Below are 26216 nucleotides of genomic sequence, written 5' to 3'. Positions count from 1 at the left end.
TGGCATATCGGGTATAGCTGCATATCCTCTGTGAGCCGAGATATAATCAAAATTGCGAAAGCACGATTTTTCAAATGCTTTTTTTTAATAGACCCAAAGGTCAAATCCCCTCAAACCCAGTAAAAATCAATAGTAAATTAATTTTTAAGCATTTATAAACTTTATTTTGTTCAAATTGGTGCCTTATTAACGAAATAAATAAAAAATAAAAAATCCCTCAGTGTTCCATTTTCCCACCGTTCCATTTCGACGCTAACTCACCGACGCTAATTTGACGGACATCATTTTCGGTACATTTCTAGGTAGGTATTTTAAATTAGCTCATTTTAAACACTGGGCTTCGGTCACACTGCCGCACTACCACGTGCGGTTTGATTTTGATTTGCTTTCTGTTTTCTGTTGATTTGGATTTCCATTGTCCGCAAAGATGGGCAAAAAGAGTAAAGTAGGAAAAACCAGAAAGGATAAATTCTACCAGCTAGCCAAGGAGACCGGCTTCCGATCACGCGCTGCCTTCAAATTGATCCAACTGAATCGGCGCTATGGCTTCCTCCAACAGTCGCAGGTGTGCCTCGATCTGTGCGCCGCTCCCGGTGGCTGGATGCAGGTGGCCAAGCAGAACATGCCGGTGTCCAGCATCGTCATTGGCGTGGATCTCTTTCCCATCAAGGCAATAGCCGGCTGCATTGGCTTGGTGGAGGACATAACAACGGAAAAGTGTCGCCAGTCGCTGACCAAGGAGCTACAGTCATGGAAGGCCGATGTTGTTTTGCACGACGGTGCCCCCAATGTGGGTCGCAACTGGTTGTTCGATGCCTACCAGCAGATTTGCCTCACTCTCAATGCCCTGAAGTTGGCCACCCAGTTCCTGCGGGGCGGCGGTTGGTTTGTGACCAAAGTTTTCCGCTCCAAGGACTACAACGCGCTGCTGTGGGTGCTGAAGCAGCTGTTCAAGAAGGTGCATGCCACCAAGCCCAGTGCCTCCCGCAAGGAGTCGGCCGAGATATTTGTGGTGTGCGAGGGCTACATAGCACCCGACCGCATCGATCCCCGTCTGCTGGACTCCAAATACGTGTTCGAGGAACTCGACCTGGACGCCAAGAAGCCCAACAGCCTGCTCCACCCGGAGAAGCAGAAGCGCATCAAGGCCGAGGGCTACACGGCCCAGGACATTGCGCTGCGCAACGACTTGGCCGTCACCGAGTTCATCAAAGCCGAAAATGCCCTGTCAGCCCTGCAAGGTGTGGGCTCGATCCGCATCGATAGCCAGGAAGTCGCCAGTCACAAGAAGACCACGCCAGAGATTCTCGAGTGCTGCAAAGATCTTAAAGTGCTGGGCCGCAAGGATATCAAGGGACTGGTGCTGTGGTGGAAGGCCCTTAGGGATAGTTTTGTGAAGCCGGAAAAGACGGCGGACGATGAGGCTGCTGGTGACGAGAAGCCAGAGGCTGCGAAACCCCTGACCCAAGAGGAAATCGAGGACATGGAGGAGGTCGAATTCCAAAAGGAAATCGATGCACTCGCATCCGAGGAGCAAAAGGAGCTCAAGCGCAAACGCAAGAAGACCCTGAAGACCAAGGCCAAGTTGCACGAGAAAATGAACCTGAATATGGTGATCAAGGGCGACGAAGGGCCCGTCGAGGAGACAGAGCACGAAATCTTTGACCTGAAGACCATCAACTCTGCTGCCGAGCTGGACGACATGCTCGATGTCCAGCCCGATATAACCGTGGAGGAGTCCACCGACGAGGTGAACAACCTACCCAAATACAAGTGGTACGACAAGGAGGAGAGCCGACTGGACGATGATGCCAACTACGAGGACTGTGATGACGCAGAGGAGAGCGCTGACGAGGGCGAGGAGGAGGAACAGCTGGGCAATCGGGGTCTGGGCCTCAGCGACGACGACGATGATGTTGTTAGGGGCAAAGGCAAGAAGAGAAAGCGCGATGACAATCCGCTGATCAAGTCGGCCGACTTTCGCGACAAGAACACCAAGCGACAGCAGCGGGTTCAGCTCTGGTACGAGAAGGACAACCTCCAGAATCTAAAGTCCGACGACGACGACGAGGAGAACTTTGATCTGGACAACCTGGCCAAGGAGTACAATGCCAAGGGCGTCACCGTATTGGGCGAGAGCACGAGCACTCTTACCCCGGATGCCACCAAGGGCAGGAAAGCGAAGCGTCGCGCACGACACCAGGAAACAGAAAGGGACAGCAGTAGCTCGGAGTCGTCCGACTCCGAGGAGGAAGCAGAGCCGAAGGATAATGAAGGTATGCAATAGTCAATATGTGCTTGTATATCCCCCCTTAACCTTAACCTCATAAATATTGCATATTTTAGCTGCGGGAACCGCGAAGAAGGTACGCCTGTCCGAAAACGAGCTGGCATTGGGCTCTTTGCTGGTCAGCAGCAAGAAGAATCGCCGCGACCTGATTGACGCCTCCTGGAACCGCTATGCCTTCAACGATGAGAACCTGCCCGCCTGGTTTGTGCAGGACGAGGACGAGAACATGAGGCGGCCAGTGCCAGTGCCCCACGAGCTGACCGCCGAGTACCAGCGCAAGGTGCAGGAGCTGAATGTCCGTCCCATTAAGAAGGTGATGGAGGCCAAGGCGCGCAAGCATCGTCGCACTACAAAACGTCTGGCCAAGGCCAAGAAAATGGCCGAGAAGATAATGGAGAACGCGGATGCCAGCAGCCACGAGAAGTCCAAGCAGCTCAAGAAGGTGTACAAGAAGGCCCAGGAGAAGAAGAAGGAGATCACCTATGTGGTGGCCAAGAAGCAGTCGGCGGCCCGTCGAGCACGTCGTCCGGCCGGGGTCAAGGGTCGCTATAAGGTAGTCGATCCGCGAGAGAAGAAGGACAAGCGCTCCTTGGTGGCCAAAAAGAAGCGCGAGAAGGGCGGCAAGGGTGGCGGCAGGGGAGGCAAGGGAAAGCGTAAATAAAAATTCAGAATAGGTCCTAAATATATGTAAAAAAGAAATGTTTTATTACCAAACATATTAAATATATGGAAAAATTAATTACAGCTGTTTATTTTTTACTTATATCTCCTGTGGAGGATGGATCGACCAAAGTTAGCTTCCTCTCTTCTTATTTATTATGTTAAATCACAGAACAGTTTACTTTTAAAGCACTCCCTTTAGATACTCGAGGAATACATGCGGGGATCACTAGCACTTCCAGAGCAAAAGGAGTCTCATGCCACGCAGGCAGAGAGCCATATTGTTGCTTATAGTTCCACAATTTCAAAACCGCTGCCGTAGAAATACATTTGCCGCCGCTGTTTATCGATCAGCATGCCCTTGATGTCAGCTATGCTGCTGTGTCCGACCCGTTTGTGCTCATGTGTCCTCAGATCTATCCTGAAGATCTGCTTGTCTATGCCGCAGGTGAAGGCAAACATTGCGGATTCCGCTTCCGATTCTCCCTCGGAGCAGTGTATGGACAAGGCATTCACCTGGGCATTGTGCAGGTCCAAGAACTCCCTTTTGTATGCCACCGTCATGCTATCTAAGTCGAGGACCGTGTACTTGATATTCTCATCATCCCCGCCGGACAGGATGTGCAGGCGCTGCGGCTGCCTAGCATCCAGGCAGGTGTCTATCGTGTTTATGCCAGTCACGTGCAGCCGGAGTTGCAGGTACTTTGTGGTCAGGGTTCGATCGAACCCGTACACTTCTCCGCCCGTGGTTGTGATCAGCACAATTCCCCTGCTCTTGATCCACTGCAAGGTGAGCGGGCATCCCTCGATATCCACCGCAGATTGCAAAAGGGGCTCGGAGGGTGTGTCCAAGTGCCAGCGATAGTGGCGTATCTCGCCATCTGCCACAGCCACGTACAGGGAGAAGTAAGCAGCTGCCTCCTCCTGGGCCACGTCGATGGCCATCAGTCTGGCCTCCACAGAGCTGGACTTTTGCAGAGCCTGCGTGCACAGCTCGGTCACCAGGCACTGGTTGTCTCCTGCGTTTACGGTCAGTTGGTTGATGCACAGCAGCGATCGTCCGCCGACTGAGAAAATCAGCCACGTTGTGGAGTTCCGGGAGGAGGCTAGCCTAAGGGCCTGCAGGCAACGCACTGTGGAGACATGAGAGTGCACTTCGGCACAGTGGAGCAGGGTGTCGGCCACCACCTTCGTCACCTTGATGACATTATCATCGCCAGCCGACACAATCAGGGGTTGTGACTCCTCCCCGTGGGCGAGCAGACGAGCGGAGTTGCAGTTCCGCGTGTGCCAGCTGTTGAGCTCCAGTTTGGCCATGTCTCTGGCTATCCTATGGTACAGGGGCTGGCGATAAAGGAACACACGTTTCCTCTTTACGAACAATATGGCCAGGCCATCGTCATCGGCTAGGCGGTAGTCCCAGCAACGGTGGCCTCCGCCGCAGGCCAGCTGCGCAAGCACATCGTATCGGCGGGACCAGGCCACAATGTGATCGTCGTTGAAGCCCAGTACGACGTCTCGACGGGGAGAGGCCTCCACCCAGGACAGGGGGACACTCTCGCGCTGCCCGACAGCCAGGGTGCACTCGGCCAAACCCAAATGCAGGTATTTCAGAAGGGGTTCGTGACCCCCGCTCAGCACATAGGCAGTGGCCTCGTCTGCCCTAAGAAGCTTGAAGAAGTTTGTGCCCATTTTGCCATGCAAGTGCTTCAAAGTGGCCTTCAGCGAGAAGGTGTTCTGGTGGCTGCACCGACAGTAGAGCATCACGTGGCCCCGGCGATCGCCCAGCAGGAGATACCTTTCCGATATAAGCAACGCAGCTGTTAGCCAGGCCTCGCGGTACTTCCCAAGCTCAACGGGGGAATCCAGGCTGAGGTCGTGTGCCTTCAGAGACTGGCAGTTGCCCAGGTCGTCCGATGCGAGGTAGAGGTCCTTGCTTAGGAAGTGAAACGAGCGAATCGTTCCCGTTAATCCCGTCTCGCCGTCGAAAACCCTGTCGAAGGCATTATCCCGAGCATTGTGCCTGTAGATTGTCATTCGCCGTTGTCCGCAGGTGGCTATAATGTGGCCAGACACCTCCAAAACCGTCCGTTCGTAGGTGGGAAAGTCACGGTCCACTTGCTGCCACTTATCCTGCGACACTCGCATGTAATACAGACGATTCAGGCTGGTCAGGCCCACGATTAGCTGATCACCGAGAAACTTGACACTTCTAATGAACTCATCTGTGGCGGCACCGTCTATGTGGCTCAGCATATGGGCGGCACTTTTGTGGCCGCCAAAGAGCTCCTCCAGGCTTTCAGCTGCCAAATTACCAGACGAGCTGGTACTATAAAGGGTATAGTCCTCCTCCCTGAAGCCCAGGCGCCATATGGGCAGGCCAGAGTGTTGGCGACGCTTCAACAGCAAGTCACCGCAGAGACTCCACACGCAGACATAGGAATCCTCGCCGCCACTAGCCACATATGCTTGGCCACCTGAAAACACAAGCAGAATTAACAACGAGCCAAGTGGAGTGGAAAATATAAGAATCTTACCAGCTTCAAAGATGACGGCACACATAACCCTTGAGCTGTGCCCGAAGCAGCTAAACAGCGGCTTTATTTTGGCCGTCTGCCAGCCTTCCACTTTTTGGATTTGCCAAAACTTGACTGAGCGATCGTCAGAAGTTGTGACCAACAACTGGGAGGTCATGTGAAAGTCAATGGAAAAAATGACACCGTTATGGGCCTGCAGGCGAAGCAGTAAGGGATACGTCTTGACAAACGCTCCCGCCTTGGCATCGATGGGACTCTGCGTCTGCCATACCAGCAGTTCGCCGAACGCATTGCCACTTATTATGGCCAGATCCTGAAAGCGCTCGCCGTGCAGCCGAGTGCAGTAGAGAATGGAACTCTCGGAGCATCGGGCCAACTCCAGTGGGCGGCAATCGGCATGGGAGGTCAGATCAAATTCCAAGTATAGGAGTGCACTGTGGGCCAGGTGCAACACAAATGTTTTCTTATCCTTGGCATTGTCGCCCAGGAGGAACTTGGCAGCATTGATCCAGTCTTTGGTTTCGCCCTCAAAAACTAGCTGGAACTGATCGTTGGCTTTGCTCCGACTATGCAGTATTATGGAGTATTCATTCTCGCTAAAGATCAGCACTAGATCTTGCAGGTGATTTACAGGACTCAAAGCAAATCCATGTACTTTTCCCTTGCGGAGTCCAGTGGGTAGCTTCACCTTCTTATTCGAGCTGTATAGCACCGCCTGGTTTCCGTGACCTATTGAAGAGTTTTATTTGATTGTATGCTGGTGAATTATACTACAAGTGCATACCTGCCAGCACACAATTGGGGGACACATATAAGCCCAGAGAATCAGATATCAAAACCATTATTTTTGTTTTGAAAACACGTGAACTGTTTGAGCCGGACCTATCGATAGCGCGATTGCCAGACCAGTGCTATCGAAACTTGAGGCACGTTCTGGAGGAACGGCTGGACGTTCAGCTTAAATTTCGTTCATATTAATGTCTATGAACGGGAATGATCTTCAATATAGGAATTACCTAAAAAGTTATCATATCAATCATCAATCATATTTTGCCGCCACCTTTTGAACAACAGTGTGAATATGGTATTTGTAAAATAACTGTTCCATATTCAGTTCTGTGGTATTTTCCCATATACTTATTCAGTATTTCTGCGCGGAACAGATGGTAGAGGGGCGCTGCTGCCACACTGGCCAACACACTGTTATTTAGTTGAAGTTACATAAATAAGGTATTAAATATTTAACTATGACATTTAAAGGCTACTTTTCATTCGTTTTCCAGAGCCAACATGTTGCGTTCAGCTATCACGACCTCGACCTCGACCCTAAGCAAGTGTTTGCAGAGAGCGACCCTCAATTCGAATACAATATATTCAGTGCCTGCCCTGAATGCCACCTTCGTCCGCAAACAACAAACTCTTCCGGTGATTGAGTCGTCGCCGAGTTTGCCGAAGAAGGGCTACTCTCCGTTCGGAACCAAACAAACATCCGTGGCGGAATGGTCACTGGCCAGACTGGATGATCTCCTCAACTGGGGTCGCAAGGGCTCAATTTGGCCCCTGACTTTTGGGCTGGCCTGTTGCGCCGTCGAGATGATGCACATTGCAGCTCCCCGATATGACATGGATCGCTACGGCGTAGTTTTCCGTGCCTCTCCCCGGCAGGCGGATGTCATCATTGTGGCCGGCACTTTGACCAACAAAATGGCACCGGCCTTGAGGAAGGTGTACGACCAGATGCCCGAGCCCCGTTGGGTCATCTCCATGGGAAGCTGTGCCAACGGCGGCGGCTACTACCACTATTCGTACTCGGTGGTCCGTGGCTGCGACCGGATAATCCCCGTTGACATCTATGTGCCCGGCTGCCCACCAACGGCCGAGGCCCTGATGTACGGCGTGCTGCAGCTGCAGAAGAAGGTGAAGCGCATGAAGACCCTGCAGATGTGGTACAGAAAGTAGATAAATTACAGCAAATAAACGTCTAATGTCAAACATAAAAACTACTAGCAGTCTTCAAAGATGTATATGAGCTAAAACCACTTACGTACATATGTTTTATTTGTTGGGCATACAACTGATTGTTGTCGGATTTCGATACAAATAAACGCTTGGCCACTTATGGGCACTTCTAGCTTTTCATTTCGATTCCGTTTCCGGTGCACCTCTCAGAGAGAGAGAAAGTAAAGTAAGGAATCCTTAGAACTTGGGAAAATACCTTTACATTTTGGCATGATACAGACGTAGTCGAAAGTATTTACAGATCCCAACAATTTTTAATTGTTATTCTTGTTGTTGTTGAATCTTGATCTATGCAGAAGCTACCTAAAGAGGTAGGACAATGCTAAAAGCTAAAGAAAATATGCCTCTTTATTTTGGTCAAAGCTTAATAAGCTCAATTCCAGCCAATGGAAAGCCTTCATCAATGCCAAAGCTAAATTTTCTAATTATTAATCAAGTAAATTACGAGATTATGGCTTAAAACATGCATAAAATTGAATAGAATTAAATTTTGAATGAAAACAATTTATGTGTAAATACGAAACTTTACATTCACCTTTTCTTTTGCCTTTAGCAATGTCCTATGAACCCTGGCACTCGTTTTTGGGTTGCTTCTGCATAGATCCAGCAACGCGATAAGAACAAGATTAACAACTACAAGAAGTTGATAGGTGCAAATAGCTCTGTAAACTGGACCAAGTTAGGGGATATAGCCAATCAATTATGGCCAGCACAACAGTACAACAAAAGCCTATTTCCTTAAGGTTACTATTAAAGCCAAAGGGTTCAATATCATATAATTAATACAGAAAAATCACATTGTTTGCTATTGCATTTTATATTTTATTTGAATTTATTGTTGAAATATATAAGGGTTGGTGTAATTAAGTTCAATTAACGTCTATTGTTACAGCAGCTTGGTTAAATGTAATGCTCACAATTGAATGATAAAGCGAAAAATCAAACTAAAGCAAAGTTGGAGCAACATGGCGTAACATGTGACATGACGATGATCCTTACTACGCTGCGAACCGAACTTGACTTGAAAGAAAACTAAACCAGCAGGCGGAGATACCGATTCTGTTCCTTCCTTCTGCTTACGCTCAGCTCTAAGGATTATGTCGCTGCCGCCGTCGCCACAGCTTAGCTCGCTTTAAATATCATCAATATCAATGTCATCAGCTCCATCTCCGTCATCGCCGCCGTCTTGTTGCTGTTGTTTATTATTCTTATTCCTATAGCGGTAGCCATCGTCCTCCTCTTCGGAATCCTCTGGCTGAACGATGTCGTCGTCTTCTTCGCTATCGGAGGACTCCTCTTCGGCGTTCTTAAGCCACTGGACAAACGGCATCACCTTCTCGTGTATCTCCGTGGCAATTTTCTTCGAGACATGACGCTTGCTCACCTTTTGTGCCCAGTCTAGAATGACCTTCTCATCGAGTATGTCCTGGTCATAGAACATCTTGAAGATGCCGGCCACCTTGGACATCAGTGCGCTCGTGTGCAACTCAACGGTCTGCTCGACCCCGCCAATTAGATAGCGTTGTGCCTTCGGATTGTTGAAGGTGAAGCGAAGCAGCAAGTGGCGATTCTTCTGCACCTCCTTGATGATGTTCTCGCTGAAAAGGAGCTCGGCGAGGACCATGGGCGCCTTGTTGAGAATATCCAGACGCTCCGCCTCGATGAACAGCTCCTTGTGCGTGGCCAGATCGTCCAGTTGCTTCTTGTCGCGCTTGTCCTTGACCAGCTCATAGAAGATGTCGATGCGCTCCTTTTCGGTCTTGTCATAGTCATCCGAAATGGTCATGCCCTTGGCCCCGTCGGTTAGATCCTGCAAGCGGGCACGTATGGCCTCCTGCAACGACGGAAACGGAAAGGTGGATACGGCAATAAAACACCATTATTTTTGTTAACTTTCAGCAACTAATTACCTTTGACACATCCACGCTCCAGCCCTCATCATCGTCCTCGGCTATGCTCTTCTCCGGAATGGCAGCACTTATCTCGGCCTCCGTCTGGCTAGCCTGGTTCGAGCCATTGCCGCCGTCCGACTCACCGCCAGAGTTGTTGGCCATCGAGTTGTTGGACATGGAGCCGTCAGAGTTCTCGTTCTTCTGCTTCTGCTTCTTCGAGCGCTTGCCCTCGGTGAGCGAGGAGCCCTGGGCGGCCGGGTTCAACGAAGGCGGATTCTTTACAATAAACGTGTTCACCTTGTGGTTGACCTTCAGCAGTCCATGGAAGCCACAGGCCTTGCAGGACTGCGAAATGGTCTGATTCTTGGCCGAAACAGTCAAATTGGTCTCCGGATTGTCACACTCGGGGCACAGAACAAATTTGCGAATGAAGCCGTCCAACAGATCCTGCAGCTTGTTCACATCGTGAGAGCCATTTACAATAAAACGTTCATTCTGTAAATAAAAAAAATAATTAATAAGTAATTAAGAAGTATATAAAGAAATAAAATTAATAATTAATAAGTAAATAATAAATATGTGAGGAATAAGCAAAGTAAATAAAAAATTAATAAATATGTAAACAATAAATAAAACAAATATGTAATAACTAATAATAAAATAATAAATATGTGAATAATAAATAAAATAAAAAATGAATAAGTAATCAATAAATATGTGAAAAATACATAAAATAAATATTTAATAAATTTAAGAATTAAGAAAATAAATTAATAATGAAATAAAAGAATAAATTAGTATTTAAATTAAATTAAATTAAATATGTGATCAATAAATTAAACAAAAAATTAAAAATTTGAAATTAATTAAATATGTAAACAATGAATATTTAATAAGTAATTAATAAATATATTAAGAATAAATAAGATAAAAATATAAATTATAAATATATGAACAATAAATAAAATAAATAAATAAATATGTGAACAATAAATAATAATTTAATAAGGTATTATTATGGAAACAATAAAAAAAATAAATAAATAACTAAAAAGTAATTTTAATAAATATGTCAACAATTAATAGAATTAATAAGTAATCAATAAATATGTGAAAAATAAATAATTAAATAATAAATGTTAAAATTTAATAAAATAAATAATTAATAAGTATTTAAATAATATATAAACAATAAATAAACTAATAAAACATAATGAATTTGTAATAAATAAATATGTAAACAATACATAAAATAATTAATCAATTAATAAGTAATACATAAATAGGTGAAAAATATAAAAAAAATGGTAATTAATTCGTGAGCACCAAATAAACTCAAAATTAATAAGTAATTAATAATGTTAACAATAAAATAAATAATAATTAAGCTCACCTTATGATCAAACAAGGTTTGGGCGCCCAACTCGCATCCAAAATACTTGGTTGGATACGTGGCCGGTCGTCCGATGGCCCGTGCCACCTCGGCCATGTTGACCAGAACGGTCTTAATGCCATTTCCCTTGCCCTCGACCTTTGCCTGCAGGCGTGGCATCTTGTAGCGGTAGAAGATGTCCGTCACGCTGCGGTTAACGTTCACGGTCGCCATTTTGATTGAAGCTGCTGCTGCTGCTGCTGTTTTTTATACGGAACAACCAACAAAGATAACGCAAATTTTGGCTAACAACAACGTGTCCAGGTTGTAAATGATACTAAATGGAAAATAGAATTGGGGGGGATCGCCGTCGGCCGTTTAAACTAATGCCAATTGTCTAGTAGAAAATTGATTATTGACCTTAGCTTTTTGGCTATTTTTTGATTTTTCCAACTTTCGTTTCCGTTCATTAAATTTGATTTTATTTTTTGGTGCTGCTGCTGTTGCCGGTGCTTTTGCTATTGCTTGATTGTTGCTGCTGCTGTTGGTGCTGCTGCTGCTGCTGCTGCTGCCTCTGTTTGGTTGGTCACACTTAAAAACTGTTCCGAGAATAAACGAGGAGAATTTTGCATATATATATTTGTATTTCCAGAAATATATGGGAGCACTCGAGCTTGAGCCTTTGGAGCTGCTTATTAAAATGGTGCCTCACTTAAACAACTTTCTTTTCTATAATCAATTTTGCATTGAAATTCGGATAGCATATCCCCCAGAGAATGAAAGGATCTGGTTTAGGTTTATTATTCGTTATGTTTGTTTTGCTCTGCTCTGTTTAAAGGTGCTGTTGCCTTCGCTTTCGCTTTCGCGTTCGCCTTCTCGGTGAATATTTGCTTTTTCAGCGCTCCTAATCGGTGCTTTTTGAATGAATAATTAAATATATACATATATGCATATGGGCATACATATATGTGTATATATATTTTACGTTTTCCAATTAATTATTCCGGATATATTTGGTGGCTTTTTTTAATTTACCAATTTGCTGTTGTTGTTGCTGCTGTTGTTGTTAAATATAACAAAATAACAGGCTCATGTGTACCTGAATGGCTGTAACTTCCGATGTCTGTTACTCGAAGTCCTGAAATATAGAAATATAAAAAATCAAATTAATAATTATTGCTATCGCGATCGAGCCTTGATCGATAAAGGTGCAACCGCTAACTGAGCTTCAGACTTGGCTGCCTCAACAAATGAAACTTGAAAACTGATTAGCTGGCAGAAATATGATTCCAGTTTTAGGGAAGAAGAGCCCTGAGGCACATAGAAAAACGTAAACTGTAAATTTCACTTGAAAACACTAGTTGTTTATTAACTAATCTGGCGAAGTGAGAGCTTTCCGAAAAGTGTTCCTTAGCACATATACTTATAGAGTGTATTATACCAGGGTATTACAATTTCGGTTAGTAAGGGAGTCATTTCCGACCTTGTAAAACATATATTTTTTGGTTGGCATCAACAGCCGAGTCGATCTAGCCATGTCTGATGAAAATAAATAGTTAGTTTTCAAAATTTTATAAGGAGTTACATCGTTAAAATTGACAAAAATTTAACAAAGTTTTAATTAAATTAAATTTTAATTAACATTAAATTCAGTATTCAGATTTGTTAATTACAATTATTAATTAAAAGTACCTCTGAACATTTTTTCGAATTGAAATTAATGCCTTTTTAGCCTAATTATTATATAATATTTTCAACTTGTACTTTCCCCACAAAATTATCATATAAAGTTATGGATAAATATTAATATTATTAAATTTAATTAAGTATAAACTGTTTATTAACCTTATAAAAGCTCATAACAGTTTTTCAAATTCAATTTGATATTTTTTTACCACGTTTTTAAACTTAATTTAAAAAAAAAAAACTATTAATATCACTGTGAAGAATCCGAATATCTTAGGGCTTTTCGGGGTCATGAGGTGGCCAAAAAGCTAGTAATTCTAGCTTAAACAAGTTAATAAATAAATATTAAAAAATTCTAAATTAAACCTGGAACATGTAACTAAGCAAGCGCGTATATATAATGTATATTTCCAGTTGTTGTTCTACTACTGCTGAACATAGCAGGCTTTATAAGGACGAGATGTAGTTGTTGACTTACCGGTGACTTATGGTTCGCCCTTTTGAATTCATGCACAGTTCGAACCCTTTACTCCGTTTTTGTGGAATGAGAGGTGCTGCTTTTTTTGCTGGTGTTTCTACAAACAATAACGAATAGTTAAAATTTGATTAGGATCAATAGCTATGATTGAGTATTAAAAATATATACAACTAAAAATGGTAAGTTTTAAATATTCTTCTTACCACCACAATGCTATCACATAAAGACATAAGGAGGTGTTGAGATGCTACTGTTAACACGACAACGTCAAAAATCTATAACGGATGTCTGATTTTTGTATATACCAAATCTTTGGCCAACAACTTGCAACTTAAACTGAGCACGGCCATTTAATGCAAAGCCATATTGACTCGTCAATTGAACAAAATTTAGACCACATGAAAAATATATGCTGAAGATCCAGTGTCCTTGATGCGACCAATTAGAACTCTTTAATAGCTAGCCAAAATGGTCCTGCCCAGGTGATTAACTTTAGAACTTTCGAAAATTAGAGTAGAATATCCAGTTTTTGAGCACAGAGAATTTTCGGGCAGATATTATGTGTAATTTGTCTTTAATTGACACCTGGATTCTGGGGAAACGGATTCAACTGACATAAAGCTCAGTGCCGTTCATTGGATTTCAGTTTCTATTAAAGATCTATGGCCATATGTTCGGCTGTTACTAACTTTTCCTTTCTTTTTATAAATGCCTATTAGTGTGGGGAAATGCAAGATCATGATCATGTATCCACAGCTGTTCGCTGATCCTAACCTTATACGATGGAACCAAATGGGGCCTCGATCGAGATCGGTGTAGTTGCTAACTGAGCTTTGGCTTTTCTTAAAATGAAATTAATAAACTCGCACTGGCTGACAGAAATCGGGTTCCCATGAAACTAAGAAGCTCAGGCCATGATGATGAATAAAAAAGTAAATAAACAAACCTACCAGAAATCGATACTTGTATACATTAGAACTCAATAGCACTAATTCCTCTGATCTGTTTATATTTGTGTTCCCTTTTCAAGTATTATTATTATTTCAAAAAGTTAATGAATTTGACTAATCAGATTTAATATTTTTATCTTTATATTTGCGGCGATGAATTGAATTGGATGGGCAAAACTCGAAATATAACCAACCAAATATAACCAATATATATTTTAAAAAGTGTAAACTCCATTTGCTGGATTGTTAAGCTAATAAAAAACTAGCATATAAAAACTTTTCTGATTTAAATTAATGAATTTTTCACCTTTAAGGCCTTAATTAAAGGAAAACCTTTCTTGAACAATTACGAAAATATATATATGTAAATATATGCCCACTTGTATTTCCCCTGAACAGGCAATTGTGAAATTGTGAATTTCTATAAAAATATGTCAAGAAAGGGACAAGGCCCTTCTTTTTTAACCTTTTGTTCAGCGTCTCTACCAAGTATGTGCATATTATTAGCTTCAACCTATTTTAATGTTAATTACACCCACAAATTGCATAAGGCATTATTAAGACCGATATTAGGCAATAAAACCCGATACTTACCAAATAATCTTTCAAAAGTCATATAAGATTTTGTTTCCCCTCCTTGGGGTGCGCACTGCCAGTTCGCAAATTAGACAAAGATAAAGCACAATCGGGTTTTCTAAAGTCAATTGCAAGTCGACTCGAAAATATAAAGCGAAAACAAAACTATGTAATTACACTGCCAACAGAAATTGCCAAGTTAAAGCAGTGATCCCGTGCCAGATGGTATATGGACGCTTAATGCGCTATCTCTGGAATTTTGCAGTCAACTCTATTCTGAAAATAATAAAATACGAGCGTTTTAATAAAATGAATGCGCATGTACAAGCTTACATTTCGACGATGAAAACGAAGAAAAAAGAAACAGTAATGTACATATGTATGTATTCACAGGCAGGTAGCACCACGCACATACATAGATACATACGTATGTATGTTTATGAACAAAAATACTGCATAATTCGATACGTGTCATATCATTTGGGGAATACATTAACTTGCAAATGGCTTTATCGAAAACAAGACATAGTTTTTTTTCTCGAATTTACTGTGCACGCACGCATGTACACACGAGTGGATAAAAAAGCCACGCCATTAAAACTTTTGAGGTTGTGTTCGTTCATACACATTATGACAACGTCTACCTTTTTTCCTCAATACAAAACGAACGCACTACTGGGAATTTGCAAATCAAATCAATATATTTTTAAAAAACCCTTCAGGACGATATATTTTCGCAAAAATGTACTACTGTTTCTCACTGCTCAGTATGACCATAGTTCACAACCACAAAAAATATAAGTAGTAGCAGGGCTGCAAAAAAAAATCGACCAATAATACATATACTATCGATTCCCGAAGAAACCCGATGAACGATAAAGGCATTATGTGGTGTTCACACAGCACATCTCGGGTAATGGAATTTTTGAAATGTATACATATTCAACCTGATTATCAGGATAATTTGGATGGATTTGAATTTATTTTCTATACTTTATGTGTGTGTGGTGTTTTCCTTTATATTCTTGCTCCAAAATGTCCCCAATTGCTGTTATTTAATATAAAACGCCACCTTCTTATTTTTTTTTATAGATTTTGGGAGCCTATACCATCATACACACTCTTCGGGGCATTTGCTCTTGGATAGAGAAAAATTATTTAAAAAATGAAATAAAATTCCTCTTCATCTAATTTTTTTTAATTTAGTGCGGCTAAAATCTGACCCAATCTGTGGTTTTGCTGTTGGAAAACACCCCAAATAGTTGATAAACTATTCGCGATAAGGGCGAGTGGTGTGTTTTAAATATTTTGAAATTGTAACGGTATAACGGTTTACGTTACGTTTTTGTTGCTGTTTTAACAGAAAATTCATTTAATTAAAAAAAATATCGCGATTTCGGTAATATTTAGGAAAAATATATTGATATTTTGGTATATATCAACAACCCTACTACGAACGATATTTTACTTATTAGCATTCTACATGAGAATTCGACCCCAAGCATGTAAAACTTTGTTTTAACATTTTACTTTGAAATTCAGAGTGAGCAAGGAAAATATCAAAAAAATCAAATATCTCCACCTCTAGGAGAGCTCTGTTTTAACAGAAAATTCTGTTGCTCTCATTCTGCGGAATTCCATTGACAGAATTCTGTTAAAGAGCCAAATTCTGTGATCGAGAGCATTTCTATGTTAACAACTTTCATTTTGAAATTCAGAGTGACCAGGAGAAAATATCAAAAAATTTCGCATGTAATATCGTGATTGCGATATTTGGGAAAAAATGTCACGATATATCAACAACCCTACTACGAACGATATTATACTTACATTTGACATTCTACATGAGAATTCGACCCCAAGCATGTAAAACATTGTTTTGACATTTTTTGCCTTGAAATCAGAGTGACCAGGGAGAAAATACCAAATATTGCGATTTCGGTATGTTGATATACTTAGATTTTTACACTCTACATGAGAATTCGACCCCAAGCATGTAAAACATTGTTTTGACATTTTACTTTGAAACTCAGAGTGACCAAGGAGAAAATACCAAACATCGCGATTTCGGTATTTTGATATACTTACATTTTTACACTCTACATGAGAATTCGACCCAAAGCGTGTAAAACTTTGTTTTGACATTTTACTTTGAAACTCAGAGTGACCAAGGAGAAAATACCAAACATCGCGATTTCGGTATTTTGATATACTTTCATTTTTACACTCTACATGAGAATTCGACCCCAAAAACGAGAATTCGACCCCAAGCATGTAAACTTACATTTTGCTTTGATTCAGAGTGACCAAGGGGAAAATATCACGAAATATCACAAAAACATCGCGATTTCGGGCAAAATGCCGCGATACTTTCAGAAACCACCTTTCGTCATTCGTATTATTTAATTACAGCGAACGGCTCATGGGACGAGAAGTTTTATTAATTTAATGTTTTTGTATATTGTACTCTGCACTCTATGAGCGCTGCAGAATCAGAGAGAGAGGAAGGGAGAGAGATGTACTGAGGCCAGGGCCGCAGGCAGAGAAACAGAGAAAGAGGGATTGCCGCGCTGTCTCGCTCGCTCTCACTCGCACATATGTACATATATTATTAAAAATCAGATTGCGAATATTCGACGACTTTTTCAAACCTATATGTATATGTACCCACACCGCTGAGTCATCGACGAACATAATACTCAGATCAGATGTATGTCACTAATAGCATAGCCGAAACTGAACGTTCATAAGCGTGCCATATATATGCACGTATATATATCTTTCCTACTGTACCACTTCCACATTATGTAAGCGACGCCAACGTAAATTCTAAGGAAAACAACAAAGTACAAACAACAAAACGCTAAAAATCAAGAAAAAGAGAAAAGTTAACCGAGAACGAAAAGCAATGTTATAATCGAATGCCGAAAGTTGTTAATGATGTTCCACAAACAAATCAAAATGCGCACAAACGTAAGATCGAGTAAAGGAAAAATGTTTATTTTTGCTTTTGGGGCTGCAAAGTTCCGAAATATAAATGTATGTATGTCCGTACATGTACCGCGCAGGCTGTATGTACACATGTACGTGCCAGGGCCACGCCCCTAGGTCGGTAGACAGCCGCAGAGGCTCAAATATTTGAGTTTGGTATGAAAGAAAACGGCGTACATATGTTTGTTTGGAAAACATGCAGTTGCCCCGCACCCCGTAGCAATGACAGCCAGAAACAAGCACTTTTCTTTCAATTTACATATAAACGTTTGCTTGTATGCCCGTGTGTGCTTGCTGCGAACTGCGCAGATGTATTCACGCACACACTTGCACGCAACATACAGTCGCATTCAAAGAAATTCGCACAGCAAAGAAATAATAGCGAAGACTTTCGCCTCATTAACGGGTTTTTATTTGTGGAACAGCAGGAACAACTTAACAAAGTGTAAAAAAATGTAATTGAGATTTAGCAAAGCTATATTCCTTGTACTTTGCAATTCTCAAGCAAACCCCAAAAATATGCATACATACACACGCTTGTTTGCATGTGTATTTATGTATGCTTGTATGTACGAGTAGCTGCGCTCCACGCTTTGCTCATGGCGGTGCAAGGGAGACGACATGATAAACAAGCCCAAGTCAGAATGAAACGCGCTCCATACAATTTACGTGTGTGTGCGTAAGAGTTGGAGCTATCAGTTAATTGTAGCTTTCTATTAACTGGAGATCGCATATATTTTGTAAGCGGATTAAATGTACCGTTCCAGATACACGCCCACACATGCGCATCCGCGTGAGGCTTTGCTGCTTTTTCATACGGTTCTTCTTTTCTCTTTCGCACGATAGCGAAAACAAACTCAAAATATCTCAAGTTGTGGAAAACTTTGTTGTTTTTGCCGACTATTTTTTATGGAAACTTTTTACATTTCAAGCATAAGATCTGAATTTTTGTAACTTTGTAACTTGTAACTAAATGCAAGATACAATTTATTGCGGAAGGGTTTACATCTTTAGTTTAATATAATTTTTAAAGAGATTCAAGATTTTAAAACATATTCGTATATGAATTCTAATGAATATAGAATAATTTGAGGGCTGATATCTCTAAAAATGATAACAGTGACGTCGAAACTGAACTTTAATCATTATTTTAATTAATTAAATTCCTGCAAAATTGTATTTTTCATTTTTTCCTTAATTTTTTGTATAAATCCAGTGTCTAGTTTTAGAAAGTATTTTAATATCTGGTAAATATCATTCTCACAGTAATTTTTTCAAGTATTCTAAGATATTCCATTCGTTCATCTAGAAGGCTAAGCCTTCAGTTACAAGTTCATTTTGAGCTTGAGCCTTTCACTATTTATTGAGATTTCAGCATTTGCGCAGCATATATGTTTGTTTTCTTGGTCAGGTAGAAATCGCCACACATATCTGAACAATTCGAGATATATCCGAGATATATATACATTATTGGACGCTATATATATAGGGCTACGACTTATGTAACCTTGTCCAGGCAGCGTCTTTAGCAAATGATCTTTTTCTGTTCTGTTCGCCAGCTAACACATAGTCCTTGCCCGAATTGGTTGCCCTCTGAGGTGCGTAATATATAGGAAAACAGCAAAATGTCCTCCGTTGTGGCGGATGTACCAGTAATTGATTTGGCGGAGGATCTCGAGGATGGCGAGATCGATGACGAGGAGGACGAGGAGGAGGCGCACCTGCAAGCTCAGCAGGCAATGAAGCCCCAGCAACAAACGCTCCAGCTGGCTTCCCCAGCGGAAGAAGATGTCCAATTTGTGGGCGTCGTTGAAGTCAAGAACAAAGTAGCCGTAGCCAACGAGGATGTCTTCGTTGTGGGATTACCACCACCGGGGTCCGATTCCGGTGGCCAACAACAACATCAACACAACCACAATAGTAGCAGCGGCGGCGGCGGAAAGTCAAAGAAACCGCGGCCATTGGAAGGTAGAACTCCCAGCCCCGGCCACATTAAGATTCCTATTCTAAACGCCCTCTTGTCTCATTTGGCTTTCCCTGCAATTCTTTCCTATAGATGATCACGCCTCTAGCATTGAGAACGCCATTGCGAATGCTTTGAAGAAGAAGGGCATCGAGCCGCCAATGCCACGGATGCGTTCCCTTAACCAGGACATGGGCGATGGCGGCCACACGGAGGGATTGGGAATGGCAATGGGACAGGGATCGAGTGAGCCAACCACTGGCGGCGTCCTGCAGCCCAGTCGCAACAGCAGGCGAAGGAAGCGCAAAAAAACACGTGAACGCGAGCAGAAGAAGGACAAAGACAACAGCCAGGTGAGGTCAACTCCAAATTAACACAAGATACTAATCGAAAAAAGCCGATATTATGAGAAAAGCAACTGTAATATCCTCTGAATATGAGAACTGCTTTATTTATAACCTATACCTTTGTATGCCATAGCTTTGACAAATCTCCATATCCTAGGATCCCGTGAAACCCAATCTGGGAACATGGTTAGGCATTGCCAATCAGTCGGTAAATGTGCCTAATCTGCCGTGACTAAGTAACAACGACCAATAAGCTTGTGCCAGCTAAAAGTCAGTCCCTGACTGGCAATCGAGTGGATTGCTTGGCTTGGCAAAACAGTGGCTTCATTGGGACTCAGTCGGGAAGCTTTTAGGGAGGCCCAGAACATGCCTTAAATCCAGCATTCCCCATATAGTGTGATCTCGATCGTTTAGTCCCAAATGATTCTAGTAATTTTCATATCAATTCTATTGTCTGAATCTGAATGTGATCGCTACCCAGCAGACAGAAACTTTGTTTATGATATTCAAAACGATAGTTTTGCGGATTTCAAGCGGACAAAACTTCAGATTCAGACTCAAACGATAATAAAGTTAATCAGCTATCATGGGTTTTTCCATGTATGTATATAATTTTCGGAATCCGAATAAGATTTCGATTGCGGGCCTTTTACGACATTATTAAGCGGATATAATCCTGAGAATTCGAGATTCTCGTCCGTTTTTGAGCATTTAGCGAAACTAATGCGGAAAATCTGATTATTTGTCCGCTTCTTTGCCTGCTGGGCATAGCCGGGGCCCGATAGTGTTTATGGGTATAAAGCTCAGTGGGCCCAGAAAATATAGGAAAGATCAGCGACACAGCTCTGACCCCCTGAAGTATACATACCAATATACCGAGATTAATTCGAGCTGTGAATTCCGTACTTCTTGTTTCTTTTTTCTGAAAGAATGCCTGAAGGGGGAGGGAAGAATTTGTATATTTCCTTTAGCATCCATCCTTTTTAATTACCCGAATCTTTTTTTCAAATCTCCCTTAGAAACGGGCACGTCGCGCTGAAGAGGACGAGACTTCCGGCACGGCGGCCGCTGCCGACGTTAGCGATGACGACATGGACGAATACGAGATGATGAACGTCCGCGGCGGCAGTCCACCGCCCGCTGGTGCAGCAGCGCCGCCCTCAGCCCAAGCCAGCCAACGTTTCGGCGGTCCCGATTGGGATATTATGGGCGACGGGCCGTCGGGCGGCGGTGCAGGCGGTGGCTACGACTCACAGCAGGATCCCTACAGCAGCTACGATTCGTATTCCGAGGACGAGGCGGCTGCAGCCGGCGGCGGACTCAACAGTCAGCAACGGCGGCGCATGCGGCGTGACAAGGAGCAGCGTAACAATCGAAAGCGCAGGGATCGGGATCGCAATGACACCGGCATGGGCGGAGCAAAGCGCAATCGTCGCGACTCCGCTGATGGCGGTGGCAACGGCGGTGGTGGTGGAATGGACAAGATGAGCGGTCGCATCGATCCTCGCAAACTAGAGCTGTGCAAGTTCTATTTGATGGACTGCTGTGCCAAGCGGGAGAAATGCTCTTACATGCACAAGGAGTTCCCATGCAAATACTATTATTTGGGCATGGATTGCTACGCCGGCGACGATTGCCTCTTCCATCATGGCGAGCCGCTGTCCGAGCAGTTGCGCAACGTCCTGCTGAAGCACATGGAAACGGCGCCCAAGGAGATCCTCGGCGACTTCAAGCGCAAGTCTAGGGACGTTGCTCTGGGCCAGATGACGCGGCGGCACGAACAGCTATGCGAGCAGTTCAAGAAGGAGAATACCTGGAGCACAGTGGTGAGCGGTGGAATGGGCAGGCGCCAGGACCAGCATCAACAGCAACATCAGATGCAGCAGCAGCAACAGCAACAACAGCAGCAGCATCAGCAGCAGCAGCAGCAGGCGCAAATGCAGGTAGCGGAGGTGGGCGGGTGCATTCCGTCTCTTTTAGATATTGTGATTAACCCACCTCATCAGGAGAAAAAGCGCAAGTCCCGATGGGAAGGAAAGACCACAGCAAAGGCAACTGGAGGAGGAGCAGAGTCGGACAACGCATCCCTAGCAGCGGCCGAGCCCAGCAAGCCATCGTTGCCGGCCCATCTGGAGCTGGCCAATCTCAGTCACGTCCTAAGTCCCGAGCACATGGCCAAGCTGAACAAACTGGGCATCAGCAATCTGGAGCAGATGATGCAGGTGCCCTTTGGCCAGCTGAAGGAGGTGGGTCTGACGCTGGTCGAGATCGGTGAGATTCAGCGAATGGCCGAGGAAGCAAAGCCCCCGACGCAGCCGGAACAAGCAGACAGGTAAGTGGATTAGCTGAACTGGGATTCCGTAAGCTTAATACTCATCCTCCTTTGCTTTCCAATGCTGGTCATCCCCTTGCATAGCAATCACCCGGCGAAGGCGGCGGAAACGGAAACCAACAGCAACTCAAACAGCAATGGCTTCATCATGGTGGATTACACGCAGTATTTGAAGGATGCCCATGTCAGCTTCTCGACCAACGATCCGCGTGAGTACTGGGGGAACGCTTCCTGGGATATGGGGATACTGGGATACAATGGTGCCACTTTACATTTGTCAAATATTGGGGCGCTCCGGCGAGAAAAGCCTGCTGTTTTTCATTACAAAAAAAATCACGGCACGTAATTATTAAAGTGAAAAAATACAAATCAATGTTTAATGTTAATTTGCTTGCCATTAATAATTATAATCTTATGTATACTTAATAGCTCAAAGAATAATTATTATTTTTTTCGCTCAATGAGTAATATCTTCTTTCTAAGAGGTTTCTTTAAAACAAATTTTACAAGATTTCTGGGATTACCCTTGAAATGTTTGATCAATGTCTCATCTGTCTTACCTTTTAGTGGACGACGATCGGGACGATGACGAGCAGCTGGTAATCGATGATGGCAACGAGTCGGCCGCCGACGAGGAGGAGCAAAAGGCCAGCAGTCCTTCAAAGCCGGTGTCAGCGGGTCGCCAGAATTCCGCATCCGAGGAGGCGCCTCTGCCGTCCGTGTTCGATTTGCCAAGCTTCATGAGCAATATGCTCGGCAAGGGCTCATCGGCGACGCAAGTTTTGCCGGCTAGCGCCACCTCGCCCAGCCAGGAGATGTCGCCATCGGTTCAAGCGGGCGGCGATCTCGCCGGGCTACGACCAGTGCCCGGCGGCAGCAACAGCTCGAATGTGTTCAGCCGCCTTTTGTTCGGCGACAGGCAACCTGATGCGGAGGCCAGAGCGGCTTTCTACCGCGACATCATACGCAATCCGTTCAAGGCGCACAGCGGCGACGGGGAGTCCAGCAATGAGAACTCAAACCACTCGAATTCACGCTCGGTGACACCGACGCCAACGCCGGAGCCGGGATCGCAGTCACCCAAACAGGAGGATGCAGAGACGTCGCAACAGCCTCGAGCCACGTCCTCGCTGTATACCCGCTCTTCCATGTACGACTTCGATCCCAGCCGGGCGGAGAAGCTGCCACTGGGCCGGAATAGCCGACTGGGCGAGGATGAGGATAATTCGCAGTCGCAGGATAGGGACATCGACATGAGGCTGCCGTTTGAGCCAATGAAACACTATATGCCTGCCACGGAAATAGATGCGGCAATCTTCTCCCATACTCCGCTTCGCTGGCAGCTGGTTGAGGTGGCTGTGGAACTGCCGGACTACCGCCAGCAGCGGACCAATGCACGGCACAAGGAGCAACGCGATCTGCGAGATCCGCGAGTTCGTCGCATTCTCGGATTGCCCGAGTTACCAGACATGGTTGGGTCCTTGGGCTCCTCCGCAACTTCCACCGCGAGCAGCACTCAATCGGGGGCAGGCGATAGCTTTGGACGTGCCGCAGCTGCCGGTATAGCATCGCCTGAATCGGAGACTAGTGCACGCGATGCCACGCCCGTGTCGCCGCCGCCAGTGCTGAGTATTCTGCCCCCGATGAATACCCCTCCGCCGTTAATAACTATCCCGCCGCCAAATGTGAAGATGGAGAAGCCCGCTGCTCGAGCCGATCCACGCCGCGATCCCAGGAGAGCACATCTTCAGGCACAGGCCCAGGCCCAGGCTCAAGCTCAAACACCGGCCCAAAGCCAAACGCGTGCCACAAATGTCTCTGGTGGCAGCAAGCAAATCTCCGAGATCCGCAACATAATGCAGAGCTCGCCCTGGTACAAGGATCTTGGCAGCAACAACAAGATCATGGTCAACCAACAGCTCGCGTTGGTGTTCACCGAACTGAAGAAGTACCACCAGCTGCCGGAGGATGCGCCCAAGATTTTCGATGTCAGCTTCATTGTTAACAATGCGACGCTACAGCAGATCTTCGCCAAGCTGTTCATCTTTGTCGACGACAATGGCCAGGTGGTGCAGCTTCCCGAAGAGAGCAGCAATAGCGGCGGATCACGATCAGGCATGGGAGTTGGAGCCGGAACTGGAGCTGGAGCTGGTGGAGGCGTAGTCCTCCCGAACATGTCGCAGCCGCCGCCAAATCTGGCGCAAATGCTGCGCCAGCCGCCGCCGAATGTCATGCAAATGTCCGGCATGATGATGCAGATGGGTAACTATATACCGCCTTTTAACCAGCCGCCGCCTTGTCTTATGCCAGGAGCTGGAGGAGGAGGCGGACCTCCCGTGGGAGTGCCGAACGGCAATCCCTTTAATCCCTTTGCCAACAACAACAACAATGGTGGAGGAGGAAACGGAAACGGAAATGGCGGAGGCGGAAATGGAAATGGAGGAGGCATGGGCAACATGAATTCCATGGGCAACATGGGCGTGGGTATGCCCTTTAACAACGGCATGCCCTTCAAGAATTTCAACAACGGAAACGGAAACAACGGTGGTGGTGGTGGCGGAAGACACTTTGCGGGCGGAAATAATGGCGGAAACAAACGCAATCACCGCGGCGGTAACCAGCGGAATCGCAATAACATCTGAGGATGCACCTCCTCATGCAAAGAGAAGTAGGAGGAACACGAAAAGACTTTGTTATGCCAAAATTATGATGATTATCCCCAAACCCCCGCCTCCGGCCACTGCCCACTGACCCCATGTTATGCCCCATGTTATAATGACCCCTCCCCCTTTTCAGCCTGTCCACAGTTCTTCCCCCACTCCACTCCCCCACCCCACACAAAAGAAATCCGGGCTTCGTTGACTGCTTTGTATATTGTATTCCTTATTCCTATATATATAACGCTGTCACTTTATATATTTTTTGGCTAGGTATATGTGAGGAACTCGAGAGATATAAGCCCTACTTACCAACTACGTACTGATAACGTGTAGTCTTAACAAACGAAACTTAAAAGTTTAAAAAAGTCGCTTAGAAAATGAGCAAAAAGGAGAAAAGTGAAAGAGTAAAAAATAATAAGTCGAAGTGCGACAATTTTTTACGATATTTCATTATTTAATTTTTTTTTTTTATTGTAGGCTAAACAGTTTTATTTGTAACACCTTTGTACACACTTGATAAATCTAGACATACAAGAACTACAAATAAATGACAAGTTGTAATAATAATGCGGTTCAAAATGTAGGATTAGTGCCTAAAAAGGGGGCCGTGCCCTAAAAAGTGAATAATTTTTTATCCCATTTTAAATGAAATTAGCTCGAGACTGAAAAACATTTTTGACTGGCGATTATTGTATCCAATAATATCGATCAACACGTAAGTGAGAAGTTCAGAATTGGCGCGAAATACTAGTTCCTCGCTAGTTAACGATTGTTTGCGCATGAAGTCCTAAGTCATTTTTATTGTATATCCATTTCCTAATATTGGTGTTTTATTGCTTACGGCTGGTACTAACGAGATAAATTTGCTTTCGAAAAGTTGCGAGCGAAATTGCTATACATTTCGTTCGGTAAACAGTGTGACCAAATAATTTAAAGAAAATGTGGAAATGGGGTCACCCTGGCACTTATGTCCTGCTGTTTCCTATAAACAAACTTTCTGAAATCAGCAGAACTTTACAATTCAAACTTTTTAACGCAAAATGAAACCAAATTTTTGAATATATTTATTGATGCATTCGCCGCTATGATGCTGAAGGATAATATCCGGAAGCACCAACGCCGTCGCCGCCCAATAACTGATTATTTTCTTTTGTAAACTAAATATCATATAATAGACCTTATCGTTACGGCATTTATTGTATTAACCCTTGGCTGCCGGCTAGAAAAGCGGTCAATGCGAGACATTTTTTTTTTTTTTTTATTTATGAATTTTCCTCCTGATTGATTTAAAAAAAAAATCAATTCGTTTATTTAGAAAGCAAAATAAGCAAAGCATAGATTTTTAGTTATGTTGCAACATTTCGAAGCATTTTCGCGAAAGTATGTGGAAAAATCAAATTTTACAGGAGAAGCTTTTTTCTGATTTAATCTCTTAGGAAGCACTAGAGAAAAGACAAAATTGA

The 26216-nt window shown here is 43.9% G+C and overlaps 6 protein-coding genes across 11 annotated transcripts; 3 read left to right on the top strand and 3 right to left on the bottom strand.

Moving 5' to 3' along the window:
* The first annotated feature begins 336 nt into the window (after positions 1-336).
* On the top strand, positions 337-3034 carry LOC108084718 (pre-rRNA 2'-O-ribose RNA methyltransferase FTSJ3). Its single transcript, XM_017181054.3, has 2 exons — positions 337-2276; positions 2347-3034. The coding sequence occupies exons 1-2, from the start codon at positions 428-430 to the stop codon at positions 2949-2951; spliced, it is 2454 nt and encodes an 817-aa protein (XP_017036543.1). The 5' UTR covers positions 337-427; the 3' UTR covers positions 2952-3034.
* On the bottom strand, positions 2975-6466 carry LOC108084709 (tRNA (34-2'-O)-methyltransferase regulator WDR6). Its single transcript, XM_017181048.3, has 3 exons — positions 6272-6466; positions 5488-6216; positions 2975-5427 (listed from the first exon to the last, which is right to left on the bottom strand). Exons 1-3 carry the CDS (start codon positions 6327-6329, stop codon positions 3239-3241), a joined length of 2976 nt encoding a protein of 991 aa, XP_017036537.1. The 5' UTR covers positions 6330-6466; the 3' UTR covers positions 2975-3238.
* A 96-nt stretch (positions 6467-6562) lies between these two features.
* ND-20 (NADH dehydrogenase (ubiquinone) 20 kDa subunit) lies at positions 6563-7612 on the top strand. The gene is made up of 2 exons (XM_017180393.3): positions 6563-6717; positions 6771-7612. Exon 2 carries the CDS (start codon positions 6778-6780, stop codon positions 7444-7446), a length of 669 nt encoding a protein of 222 aa, XP_017035882.1. The 5' UTR covers positions 6563-6717; positions 6771-6777; the 3' UTR covers positions 7447-7612.
* Positions 7613-8299: 687 nt separating this feature from the next.
* Positions 8300-11004, bottom strand: eIF5 (eukaryotic translation initiation factor 5). Its single transcript, XM_041774923.2, has 3 exons — positions 10792-11004; positions 9417-9893; positions 8300-9340 (listed from the first exon to the last, which is right to left on the bottom strand). Exons 1-3 carry the CDS (start codon positions 11002-11004, stop codon positions 8639-8641), a joined length of 1392 nt encoding a protein of 463 aa, XP_041630857.1. The 3' UTR covers positions 8300-8638.
* A 226-nt stretch (positions 11005-11230) lies between these two features.
* LOC108084845 (uncharacterized) lies at positions 11231-15256 on the bottom strand. 2 transcript variants are annotated; one of them, XM_070288503.1, is made up of 5 exons: positions 15105-15256; positions 14479-14736; positions 12935-13031; positions 11870-11908; positions 11231-11369 (listed from the first exon to the last, which is right to left on the bottom strand). In XM_070288503.1, the coding sequence occupies exons 2-5, from the start codon at positions 14498-14500 to the stop codon at positions 11363-11365; spliced, it is 165 nt and encodes a 54-aa protein (XP_070144604.1). In that variant the 5' UTR covers positions 14501-14736; positions 15105-15256; the 3' UTR covers positions 11231-11362. The 2 variants fall into 2 exon arrangements, with proteins under 2 accessions (XP_070144604.1, XP_041630858.1); XM_041774924.2 differs by lacking the exon at positions 11231-11369 and having other exon boundaries at positions 11742-11908.
* Positions 15257-16864: 1608 nt separating this feature from the next.
* Positions 16865-25309, top strand: su(sable) (suppressor of sable). 5 transcript variants are annotated; one of them, XM_017181013.3, is made up of 7 exons: positions 16865-17170; positions 19011-19419; positions 19508-19767; positions 20781-21704; positions 21768-22093; positions 22178-22302; positions 22661-25309. In XM_017181013.3, exons 2-7 carry the CDS (start codon positions 19077-19079, stop codon positions 24733-24735), a joined length of 4053 nt encoding a protein of 1350 aa, XP_017036502.1. In that variant the 5' UTR covers positions 16865-17170; positions 19011-19076; the 3' UTR covers positions 24736-25309. The 5 variants fall into 5 exon arrangements, with proteins under 5 accessions (XP_017036502.1, XP_070144603.1, XP_017036476.1 ...); XM_070288502.1 differs by having other exon boundaries at positions 20781-21713; XM_017180987.3 differs by having other exon boundaries at positions 20781-22093.
* Positions 25310-26216: the final 907 nt, after the last annotated feature.

The sequence above is a fragment of the Drosophila kikkawai genome, chromosome X (assembly GCF_030179895.1).
Source record: "Drosophila kikkawai strain 14028-0561.14 chromosome X, DkikHiC1v2, whole genome shotgun sequence".
Taxonomy (NCBI): domain Eukaryota; kingdom Metazoa; phylum Arthropoda; class Insecta; order Diptera; family Drosophilidae; genus Drosophila; species Drosophila kikkawai.
Note: the sequence above shows the minus strand (reverse complement) of the source record. Positions and strands in the feature narration are given on the sequence as shown.

Coding starts and splice junctions, on each gene's coding strand:
- LOC108084718 (XM_017181054.3), top strand. CDS start 428: ATGGGCAAAAAGAGTAAAGTAGGAAAAACCAGAAAGGATAAATTCTAC. Junction 2,277..2,346: donor AGAGCCGAAGGATAATGAAG/GTATGCAATAGT, acceptor TGCATATTTTAG/CTGCGGGAACCGCGAAGAAG.
- LOC108084709 (XM_017181048.3), bottom strand. CDS start 6,329: ATGGTTTTGATATCTGATTCTCTGGGCTTATATGTGTCCCCCAATTGT. Junction 6,217..6,271: donor CCCCAATTGTGTGCTGGCAG/GTATGCACTTGT, acceptor ACTCTTCAATAG/GTCACGGAAACCAGGCGGTG. Junction 5,428..5,487: donor TGCCGTCATCTTTGAAGCTG/GTAAGATTCTTA, acceptor TTGTGTTTTCAG/GTGGCCAAGCATATGTGGCT.
- ND-20 (XM_017180393.3), top strand. CDS start 6,778: ATGTTGCGTTCAGCTATCACGACCTCGACCTCGACCCTAAGCAAGTGT.
- eIF5 (XM_041774923.2), bottom strand. CDS start 11,004: ATGGCGACCGTGAACGTTAACCGCAGCGTGACGGACATCTTCTACCGC. Junction 9,894..10,791: donor AAACCTTGTTTGATCATAAG/GTGAGCTTAATT, acceptor TTTTATTTACAG/AATGAACGTTTTATTGTAAA. Junction 9,341..9,416: donor GGAGCGTGGATGTGTCAAAG/GTAATTAGTTGC, acceptor CCGTCGTTGCAG/GAGGCCATACGTGCCCGCTT.
- LOC108084845 (XM_041774924.2), bottom strand. CDS start 14,500: ATGACTTTTGAAAGATTATTTG. Junction 13,032..14,478: donor GACTTTTGAAAGATTATTTG/GTAAGTATCGGG, acceptor TATTGTTTGTAG/AAACACCAGCAAAAAAAGCA. Junction 11,909..12,934: donor GGGCGAACCATAAGTCACCG/GTAAGTCAACAA, acceptor TCTATATTTCAG/GACTTCGAGTAACAGACATC.